The sequence below is a fragment of the Myotis brandtii genome, unplaced genomic scaffold (assembly GCF_000412655.1).
Source record: "Myotis brandtii unplaced genomic scaffold, ASM41265v1 scaffold14, whole genome shotgun sequence".
In the NCBI taxonomy this organism is placed as follows: domain Eukaryota; kingdom Metazoa; phylum Chordata; class Mammalia; order Chiroptera; family Vespertilionidae; genus Myotis; species Myotis brandtii.
The window spans coordinates 1,980,428-1,991,255 of NW_005354999.1; the positions used below are offsets into that span (position 1 = coordinate 1,980,428).

Consider the following 10,828-nt stretch of genomic DNA (forward strand, 5'->3'; position numbering starts at 1 on the left):
ATATATTTCAGAGAGGAAGGGAGAGGGAGAGAAAGTTAGAAACATCAATGATGAGAGAGAATCATTGATTGGCTGTCTCCTGCATGCCCTCTATTAGGAATCGAGCCCACAACCTCGGCCTATGCTCTGACCGGGAATTGAGCCATGAACTTCTGGTTCATAGGTTGACATTCAATGACTGAGCTACACAGGCCAGGCATCATTACACTTTTCTTTTCCCCATTTTACAAGTATTTTAAAAGTATCTTTGTAATTTGTGGTTAGTATTTAGAGTATACTTGATTTGACAGTTATTATTTATTTTTAGAAAATGGGGTTTTTTACTTCTCTGATAACACATGTGCACAATGATGGATATTGTTAATGAAGATCCCATATGGAATGAGTTGAACTGTAGGATCCTCACAAGACCTAATAGATCAAGAATGTACCTGGTGTTTTTTTTTCTTTTGTACTGAAGAATTTTCTGGAGGTGGCAGAGCACTTCCTCTTGTAATCCTTATTGATTTGTTACTTCCTACCAAAGATTTTCCAAAGACATGATAAAAATGATGTAATTTCTGCATGTCCCTTATTCCTTTGGCGTCCTTGGATTTAGCTGTAGGAAATAAATACATCATTAAAATATGCTGACAATGCTCTTTATAAATAAGAATTTCATTTAGAAAGCATTTGTGAAAAAGGCTTTGACAAACACTTGCAAACACTTAAAACTTGCACTAATTATAGACATGTTAGAGATTGAGATAGAGAAACTCAAATTATTTGAGCCATATTTAAATAACATGGTACAATCTAAATCAGTGTCTTGTCATTTTCACTTTAGTACAACCTATTAGGCATTATGGGTACATCCCATAGAATAAGTCAATGGTGAGCTTACACTTTTCTTTTCTTCTAGGACATTAGAACCACAAAAGTAACTTTAGCTTTTTGGCATTTTTGATGGCTCTGGGCATAGTGTCGAGAACAAAGGACACGAACACTCTGGAAGAGCTTCCAATTTAGAAACAAGGTCTCTGGAAACCACCCCCAAATTAGGTCAGAAACATTTGGCTAAAACAGCTAATCAAATTCCAGGAAATGTGCAGCAGTACTGCACACAACTAAAAGGAATTTATCATTCTCCATGCTGCTGCCGGAGTAAATATAACCCAATCGTGTTGCTCATGTGGTTTGAACATCTTAGTGGCTTCCTGTTGCTCATCTATCATTCAGAATCCGCACTAAAGACTGCATGGTTCAGACCCATCTCACATCAATCTCTGTGCTACAGGCCCTCTGGCTACTTCCTTATTGGCCCCCACCACTACCACACACCTGCATAACTATCTTCATCTCTCAGATTTGGTTTGAAAATCCTCAATCCCTCAAGCCTACCCTTGGTATACCCTTTGCACCTGATTGTAGTAGTCATCATAATCTCTCTATATAAAAGGCTAATATGCCAAGTGTCCCCTCGGGAGCTCAACCAGGAGACCGGGAGTTCGATCACTTGCTATTATGTTTGCTAACCACCAGGGGGCGGCACGAAATGAAGGAAGGCCCCAGCCGGCAGCCGGAAGGCCCCAATTTGCCCTGATCGCCAGCCAGGCCTAGGGACCCTACCCATGCACGAATTTCATGCACCGGGCCTCTAGTTTTAAATAAGTATCTCTGCAGTGGTTTGTTTAACATCTTCTATTCCTGCTAAACTGTGAGCACTACAAGAGCAGGAATATATCTTTCATGTTCCCTGCTGGATTCCCAGAGCCCAGCCCAAAACTAGGCAGATGGTAACTCTCAATTCATAGGATAGATACTGAATGAGTATGTCAGAGTCCTGCAATCCCAATCCAGCTGCCACTTCCCAATCTATAGGGAATCCTAATGGTATCCAACTGATTTTTTTAATTTTTCCTAAACTGCTTTTCCTGTACCAGTTTTCAATCCAAGAAGATAACAAGATTAGAGAACTATAGTGGCCCATAATATTTAATTGCCAAATTAATTACTAAATCATTTGAATATCTGTTACTTATTTCACTTAATTAATAATTATTAAATAGCATTTTAAAGCAAATAATATAATTAGTAATTTGGACAAACAATGAAAATATAATGTGATTAAGGAAGGTATTAGGTCTCATGAGATAATACAACAGGAAAGTTTGAGAAGAACAAATAATTAAAGATACATTAATAATAATATAATTTGTTGTAGGAACCCAAGAAAAAATTTTAAAAGATTCCCCATCTCAACAAAACAACTCCCCCACCCCAATTAGACTGATTGGAATCTCATTTTTCATACTATAGAAGCCAGTTCTTCCTGGTTCTGATGTAAAAGATGTTGGAAATTTGTATGCTGGCCTGAGAGAGAGAAGAAGACTATAAATTAGATTTCACTAATCTCTGATCACTCATTTATTCTTATACATTAGATACAATTTAATCTATAAGAATGTTGAAAATGTTGATGATATTAGTTGTACTTACCATCACTGTTGCACTTTGTCCTTTCAAAATCATCACTGAGAGGTCTAGAAGAATGCCAGTGTGTGAGTTCATCAAATTCTTTCTTCTTAGAAAGAGATGTAACAGCTGGGTCATCACTAGGAATACAATAAAAAGGCATACATTATAATACACATATAATTTTTTTCAGTTTCTACTATAAGCCATGAACTTATTTAATGGGTCTCTACCCTTAATTTTATGATTATAAATGAACAAAATATATTTTAAAACAATGCATCTCATGAAGAAATAGTCAAGAAGTGTAGAGAGCGCTGGGGAAGGCACATGGGCATTTCTTTAATTATTGTCAGCTGAAGCCAGTGGCATTGGCAAAGCCACATCCTGGAAACACATTTTGCCAAAAGGCAGGAGTGTTGTCAGCTTGACCTTCAGCCCAGGTGCCAGGGGGTGGGTTTTGTTTTCTAAACCCAGCCAAGCACCAGGAATGAATACGACTCAGGCCCACCCAAGAATGCACATAATCTCCTTTGTCTTGACTTTTAGTAAAACTTCCTGTTTTTTGCTGTATAAAATAAATACACTGTACTGGCTCAGGGTCACTGTCTCTGTCCCTGTCCCGATCAGAGGACAGTGGTCCCACCCGGCCCCAGCTTTTTTCTTCCATCTCTGTGTCTGTCTCTTTCTTTCATTTTCTCAATCCCCAGCCGCCCCTACTCAGGAACCAGACTGCTCTCTAGCTGTGCTGGACGCGGAGAAGAGAGACATATTTACAAAGAAGTGGACAAGGATATCTGTAGCACTGTCATCTCTATAACAATAAAAAGTGCATATTAAGAATTTATTTGTATGTAGGAATGAATTAGGCACCAAATAACAATAAAGGGTATATAGCATCATCTATAAGATATGAAATTTCTAAAGTTGAGAGACACTTCTGGATTATTTTAGCTTGTTTGTGTGTATGTGCATGTACTTGTACAATATTTCAAGCATAGAGAAAAACAGTTAGAGAGTAAGTGATACACATGAACCAAGATATTCACTGAGTTCCTGTTTTGTGCCAGATACTCTTCTAGATGCTAAGAATATGTTAATGAGCAAAACAGACTTTTAAAAAATGTCTGTGGATTTTATACATAAACAGGATTGCAAACAACAAAGAAATACTAATATAAAGGTTAAAAATGATCATGCATCATGTAAGCGGTGGGACACATCCTTGTTAAACAATGTCCTCATTGTATGAACATCATAGAAAGCACTTTGCCCAGCCAGTGTGGCTCAGTGGTTGAGCATCGACCTATGCATCAAGAGGTCACAGGTTCGATTCTCAGGGCACATGCCCGGGTTTCGTGCTTGATTTCCCAGTAGGGGGCATGCAGGAGGCAGCCGGTCCATGCTTCTCTCTCATCATTGACATTTCTCTTTCTCCCTCTCCTTTCCTCTCTTTCTAAAATAAATAAAAACATTTTTTTAAAGAAAGCACTTATACAAACCTAGATGGCATAGCCTACTACACACCTAGGTATATGGTATAAGCTATTGCTCCTAGGCTACAAACATGTTTGTAGCATGTACCGAATTATAACACAATGGTAAGTATTTCTGTATCTAAATGCTTCTAAACACTTGCAGGGACAGGAAGAGGGCTGTGGAGGGAGGTGCCTTCAGAAGGAAAATAGATGCCAGGAAGAGGAAAGAAGAGTAGGGGTGAGAAAAGGAGAGCAGAGATCAAAAGCAACCCAGAGATAAGTTTAAGAAGAGAAATAATAAAAAGGAAAGGCAGAGGGAGAAAGAGCAGAAAGGGACTGGGAGGAAAGAGATAACGAGAAAATGAAGGGAAATGAGTTCGTGTGCACGTGTGTGTGTGTGTGTGTGTGTGTGTGTTTACAGGGACTGGGTCATGGGAAGGGCAGGCTCCTGGCTGCCCTCCTCCCCAGCCCACTCTTCTCACTCCCTTGCCATCTCAGGGCCACAGCCTTGGGGAGGAACCGGACAGCATGCTGAGCCTCCTTGTCTATTTAAACCACTCAGAGCCTGCAGTAAGTTCAACGTTGTAGTTGTGGATGGTCTAGTCTTTTCTTTCAGCATTACAAACTTTTTGCTTATAATCCATTAAAATATTACAAGACCCCTGTTGTATATGCAGCCATCATTGACTGAACTGTCAGTACTCTACATACTATGCCAGATGGTGAAAAGCATGAAGGAACAAAAATAAAGCAGGGAGACAGGATTGTGAGTTCTGGGAGGAGGAGATGGTGTGATCTTAAGAGGAATTGTCAGGAAAAGCTTTGCTAGGAAGGTATTTGAGCAATGGGTAAAGGGTTGTCCAAGTCAGCATATTTTGAACAAATAGAACAGCAAGTAGATAGGCTTGAGGTGGGACTATTGTGTTCAAGATACACAATAGCCACGACATGGAAACAATGTAAGTATCCATTAACCGATGCATGGACAGAAAATGAGATAAACAGATAGATGGTAGATGGATAGATAGATAGATGATAGATAGATAAATTTATAGATAGATATACATGCACAGTAGAATAGTACTCAGCCATCAAAAAGAAAGAAATTCTGCCATTTGAGACAACATGTATAGACCTAGAGGGCATTATGCTAAGTGAAATAAGTCAGATAGAAAAAAACAAATACCATATGACACTGCTTTATGGAATTAAAAAAAAAAAAAGCCAAGCTCATAGAAACAGAATGGTAGTTGCCAGGGGCTGGGGATTGGGGAAATGGGAAGATATTGGTCAAAGGATGCCAACTTCTAGTTATAAGAGGAATAAGCTCTGGGAATGTAATGTACAGCATGGTGACTTTAGTTAACAATACTGTATCATATACTTGGAAGTTGCTAAGAGAGTAGGTCTTAAATGTTCTCATCACACACACAAAAAGGGCAAAGTGAGGTGGTGACTTGTGTTAACTAACCTTATTGTGATCATCTTGATTTGTATGTCAAATCATCACACTGTACCCCTAAAACTTACACAATGTTACTTATGTCAATTTTCTCTCTATAAGGCTATGGGTGGGGGAATAGGAGGCCAGCATGGACAGAGCAAGAGAATCTGGGCGTGATTAGTAGGAAATGAAGTGAAAGTCTTTTATATCTGAATGAGTTAAAATTTCTTGGAAGGTTTCGAGCAGAGGAGAGGCATAATCTGATTTCCCCCCACAGCATCACTGTCTGCTGTGCTGAGAACATAGTGGGGGAGGCAGGTGTAGCAGGAGGCCAGCTAGGGAACTACTGCAACAATAGAGAGATGATGGCAGGCTGTACGAGGTATGCAGGCTGGGCAGAAACAAGAAAAGGAATTACTCTACATGTGTTTTGATGAACAGAAATGGGAGTTGGGCTGAAAGATTGGATGTGCTACAAGAACGATAAAGAGTAGTTAGGCATGCCCTGGCCAGTGTGGCTCAGTTGGTTGGAGTGTCTTCCCATGCAATGGAAGGTCAAAAGTTTGATTCCCAGTCAGGGCACATACTTAGGTTGCAGGTTCAATCCAGTCCCCAGTGTGTGTGTGTGTGTGTGTATAGGAGGCAGCCTTTTGATGTGTCTCTCTCTCTCTCTCTCTCTCTCTCTCTCTCTCTCTCTCCTTTCTCTCCCTCTCTTTCTCTCTCTCTTTCTCTCTTTTATCTTCCCCTTCCTCCCTTACTCCCTTCCTCCCTCTCTAAAAAACAGTTATGGCCCAAGAAATGGAAGGAAATACAATATAAAGACAGGAATGCCAAAGGAAGATGGGGTTCCTGCCAGAAGATCAGGATTTTGGCATTTACACATGGAGTTTTGGATGTCTGCGAGACAGCCAACTAGAATCAGGAGTTCTGAGGATTGAGTCAAGATACAATTTGGGGAATTCAAAGCAAAAGACAAACAAACAAGCAAAAAAACTAGAAATATAAATGGAGGACTTGCTAGCAGGAAGTTGATATTTAAAGAGACAATTGAATACCATCCTTGCTTGAATATAAAGCAAAATTCACTAAAATTACAATAAAAATTTATCTCCCAGTGTGAAATTTAATTTACATATGTACAATATATGCAACAATAAATCCAGTTAATTCACTATACTGGATATAATGATTGATAGGTAGATGATTGATAGATAGATAGATAGATAGATAGATAGATAGATAATTACAAACAGGCAACATTTTTCCATAAATACCTGCTTAGAAAAGGTAGTTCTGACAAAATATCTCCAGCATAATCTTCTATAATCTCAGCTTTCAGAGGAATGAGTCCTAATTTATGACTTCCTTGATTTGATCCTGGTACTATTTAGAAACACAATTAATATTTGAACAGAAAATTCTAAGAATTTACCAATGTGATGTAAATGTGTGTGGAACAGCAAAATTAAACATTTTCATGATTGTTTTCAAAATAAATAATACTTCAATGGAATTGTTGCAAATCAGGTTGTTTAGATCAACTTTATATTATACCCATTAATTCACAAATGTAAATGTATATTGGGTGAATTGATGTATAATTTTATTTCAAGTAAAGTTGATGGCATTTGAGAAACAGTGAAGAAATCAACATTTAAAACTTGTCAGCACCTCTAGGTGATGTTTTTTTCTGTGTAAGAAATGGTCTGGATGTTGTCCTCACAGGCATAGATCCTCCGAAATCATCATCCTCTGATAATGTTAAGACTGTGTTCCACAATTCCTCGTATCCCTGTTTCAAAGTGTTACCCAATTCCAAATTGAGCCCTAGGTAGGAGAGAAAATATGTTCAAATTAATAATTAAAATCTGAGTGATAGTCACCATATTTTATATGTTTTATGAGTATATGAGTTATAAGTGTATGTCTGGGAGTATCTCATAGTAGAGGCTTAAAACAAAACAGAATAGGCTTCGGCATATTTTTCATGTTGTTACTAATGTTATAAGAGAGTAAAATATCTTTGAACTCTCTGAACTTTGTGACTTTTTTCTAGAACCAGAGTCATAGAAGCATTGAACAGACTGTCCAACCTGTGAGGGAAGGCGGGGGGGTAAGGGAGTAAGAGATCAACCAAAGGACTTGAATGCATGCATATGAGCATAACCAATTGATGCAGATGGGGTGGTGAGGGCATGTGCTGTGGGAGGGGGGGGCAGCAGGGAAAGGTCAATGGGGGGGGGAAAGGAGACTTACATAATACTTTAAATAATAAAAAATAAAAAAATAAAAAGATGAGACGATTCTCTGAAACCCAATAGCTATAAATCAAAGCATTTGTTCATTTTCTTCTATTAACAGAGCAATTCATTTACCGGAGTTTTATGTAATAAGATTGACAATAAAGAATTTAAATTTTTTAAAAAAGCTGGTAAGCAGAGGAATAGACCAGGAATTAAAATTCCCTCATCCATCCCGTGTTATACTCCCACTACAGAAGCCTTTCCCTGTCTTGCCTGACCTTAAGAATTATTCAGGGTGCTTATTAAAAATAAAATTTTTCAAAACACTGTTCTAGAAAACTGTGAGTCAATGAATCTGGGATGACATCCAGGAGTTTGCATTCTTTAAGAAGCATCCTAGGTGATTCTTACACTTAGGCGAGTTTAGGAATCGCTACCTCTATTTTAAAAACAAAATTATTTGTTTCTGCTGTAATACAGACTATTTGTTGCTGAATGTAAAAAAAATTGACAGTTTTAGTTTAAAGTGAAACATATTTCCCACTGTTCCATATGTACGCAAAAAAATAAAAATCTTTAATATTTGGGGAAAAAAACACCTCTCCTTCCCTCACTCCCTCCCTTACCACCCCGTCTCTCAAAAAAAGCACTAGAGTAGTTCTCATAATATACATACATGTAAATATATATATATATTAGAGGCTCATGGTGAGGGGGGGGCCCTCAGCTTGGCCTGTACCCTCTCCAAACCGGATGTCCGACTACCAGTTTAGGCCCAACCCCAGAAGTCAGACATCCCTCTTGCAATCCAGGATCACTGACTCCTAATCACTCACCTGCCTGCCTGCCTAATGCCCCTAATTGCTCCCCTGCCTGCCTGATCACCCTAATGGCCCTCCCCTGCCGGCCTGATCACCCCTAACCCCCTGCCAGCCTGATCTCACCCCTAACTGCCCCCCCATGGCCTGATTGACCTTAACCGCTATATTTGGACTGATAGCCAGCCATATGCACTACACTGCCAAACCAGTTATTAAAAAATTGAACCATTTTCTTACACCTTACAATAAATAGCTGCTGCCCTTAAAACCCCTTCTCAGCCCTCACCTTAGGTTCTGCCTTTGCAGTTCACCCAGATTAGGTTCTGATTGGTCGGTTTCTATGCCAGTCAGTATCAAAAGCTCCACCTCCTAGGCAGCCATTGGCTCCTATGGGAAATCCAGAATGGCCCACCTTCACATAGGTGCCAGACCTTCAGTCATGTTCCCAGTCCGCTACCAGGTGTATCCCTGGCCACTCTGAGAAGTGGCACCTCAGGTCTGTGCTGGTGGCAATTTTGAATTCTCATCCCTGACCTAACCTTCTTACAGTGCAAGCTCCATGAAGGAACTGCCTTCGCAGTTCATCCAGATTAGGTTCTGATTGGTCAGTTTCTATGGTAGCACCACATAGTGACCGGTCATTTGGTCGTTCTGGTCGTAACAGACACAAGCTATATATATATGTATGTATATATCTTAGAACTGTTATTGGTGTTGCTGTATTTTTCTATCACTCTTAACAAAACCAGATGGGCCAATGAGAAGCCAGCCCGTGGCTCCAATGTGATGGGTGAAGGAGTCAGGAATCAATATCAGGTGTTCTGTAGGTCATGCTGGAAGTAGTGAGGCAGGGCTTCTGAACTGTACATCTTCATTTCTTCACATAATATTCCAACCTGACACATCTTGTCCAAAACAATCAGCAGCAAAGCTATGGTGTCACATTGTATAAGATATACAAATTATCCAATATATGAAAGATATACAATAAGTGATAACATTTATTGTAGAGCTCTAAGAGTAGCTCCCATAGTCCTATTTAAACTACCCACCCCACTAGCTGATATTGTCTCATATGTAATTTTGAGGGGGAAAAATTCCTTAAAAATTGCACAATGGAACAATTTACCTCATGTGGAAATAAAAACTTTCAATAGAAAATATTTGCAAAGAAAGCTTCCTATCCAATTGTAGTTAATCAATGAATAGTCCATTGCCATTGCTTGTTAGATACAATTCTCACCCACCCACTAAAAAATAAAATACTTAACTACACAATTCTTTAAAATATATCTCTACAGGAGACATCTGTAATACTATCAACAATAGAAAATATACATAAAAAATTATTCTATAGTACAGATAAAAATTTAAAAATAAAATATACCTCTATTATGTTCAATTTCATAATAATAAGCAATATTTTTCCACAAACTATTATCAGTTAAATCAGGTAGGCCAGTGAAATTCACATTCCAATTATTCCTTGCTTTTAAATGTTTTAAGATGAAAAATTGACATCTTTTTAGCTGGAAAAAAAAGAAGAGAAAGAGACATGTCCTAATGATATAAAATCTTCCCAGAATGTTCATGACTTCCTTAAACTTTCCTCAAGAAGGAAGTCATGAACTGTGCCTTACCCCAAGAAAAAGGAACTAGACTACATATGAAAACACAATGCGACTGCCCTGGCATTGACAACATCTACAACTATATACAAATGACTTACTTAATTTATGCTTCATTTTTTTATAATTGTAAGATAGTATGGTTAATCTAGATACCTTCCAACATACCTTGCAGCTCTGAAATGAAATGACACTTTGAATTTGTCACAGTAAATATGCCTTCATTGACTCAAAATAACAGTCATTACAGAAAAGTAGTGGGTACTTCATTATTATTTCTATAGTTTCCATTAAAAGTTGCTTATGGCATCATTTAATGAGTTAGGGCCTAAATAAAATACAATGACATATCAGATGGGATTTCTTAAATATGCAATGAAAATGTCACCTGTATACATAATCCCATTGTGCTGACAATGACTAGATAACGTAATCAACAGTGCAGTTTAACAGCCATACAACTGTACTTTAATTTATTGTATGACATAGGTTTCCCAATATCTCACAAAGGGACTGTTTTAGCTTTCTGTACCTTATCATTCCTTTATCTCAGACTATACTAAAGCTAATGGGAATCATTTTTACTTAGCAGGCTTAAGTATAATAAAATAGGTTATATAATATTTTCTCTGCTTAAAGTTTGCTCCAAAATGCAACTGTTTTCTTGACCTAAGTGTTAATCCAAAATAAGACTGCAATATACTCTACCAGCAATTTTCAACCAGTGCACCACCAGAATTATTAAAACATACAATACCTG

General features: G+C 38.2%; 1 protein-coding gene across 1 annotated transcript in view; it reads right to left on the minus strand.

Annotated features, from left to right (window-relative positions):
• LOC102257669 (probable ATP-dependent RNA helicase DDX60) overlaps window positions 1-10,828 on the minus strand; it is an 88,050-nt gene that overhangs the window by 57,063 nt on the left and 20,159 nt on the right. Inside the window, exons 9-13 of the mRNA XM_014535219.1 lie at window positions 9,828-9,969; window positions 7,048-7,203; window positions 6,651-6,759; window positions 2,479-2,594; window positions 432-598 (exon numbers count right to left, since the gene is read on the minus strand). Coding sequence (XP_014390705.1) covers window positions 432-598; window positions 2,479-2,594; window positions 6,651-6,759; window positions 7,048-7,203; window positions 9,828-9,969 — 690 coding nt within the window. The remainder of the gene's footprint in view (window positions 1-431; window positions 599-2,478; window positions 2,595-6,650; window positions 6,760-7,047; window positions 7,204-9,827; window positions 9,970-10,828) is intronic.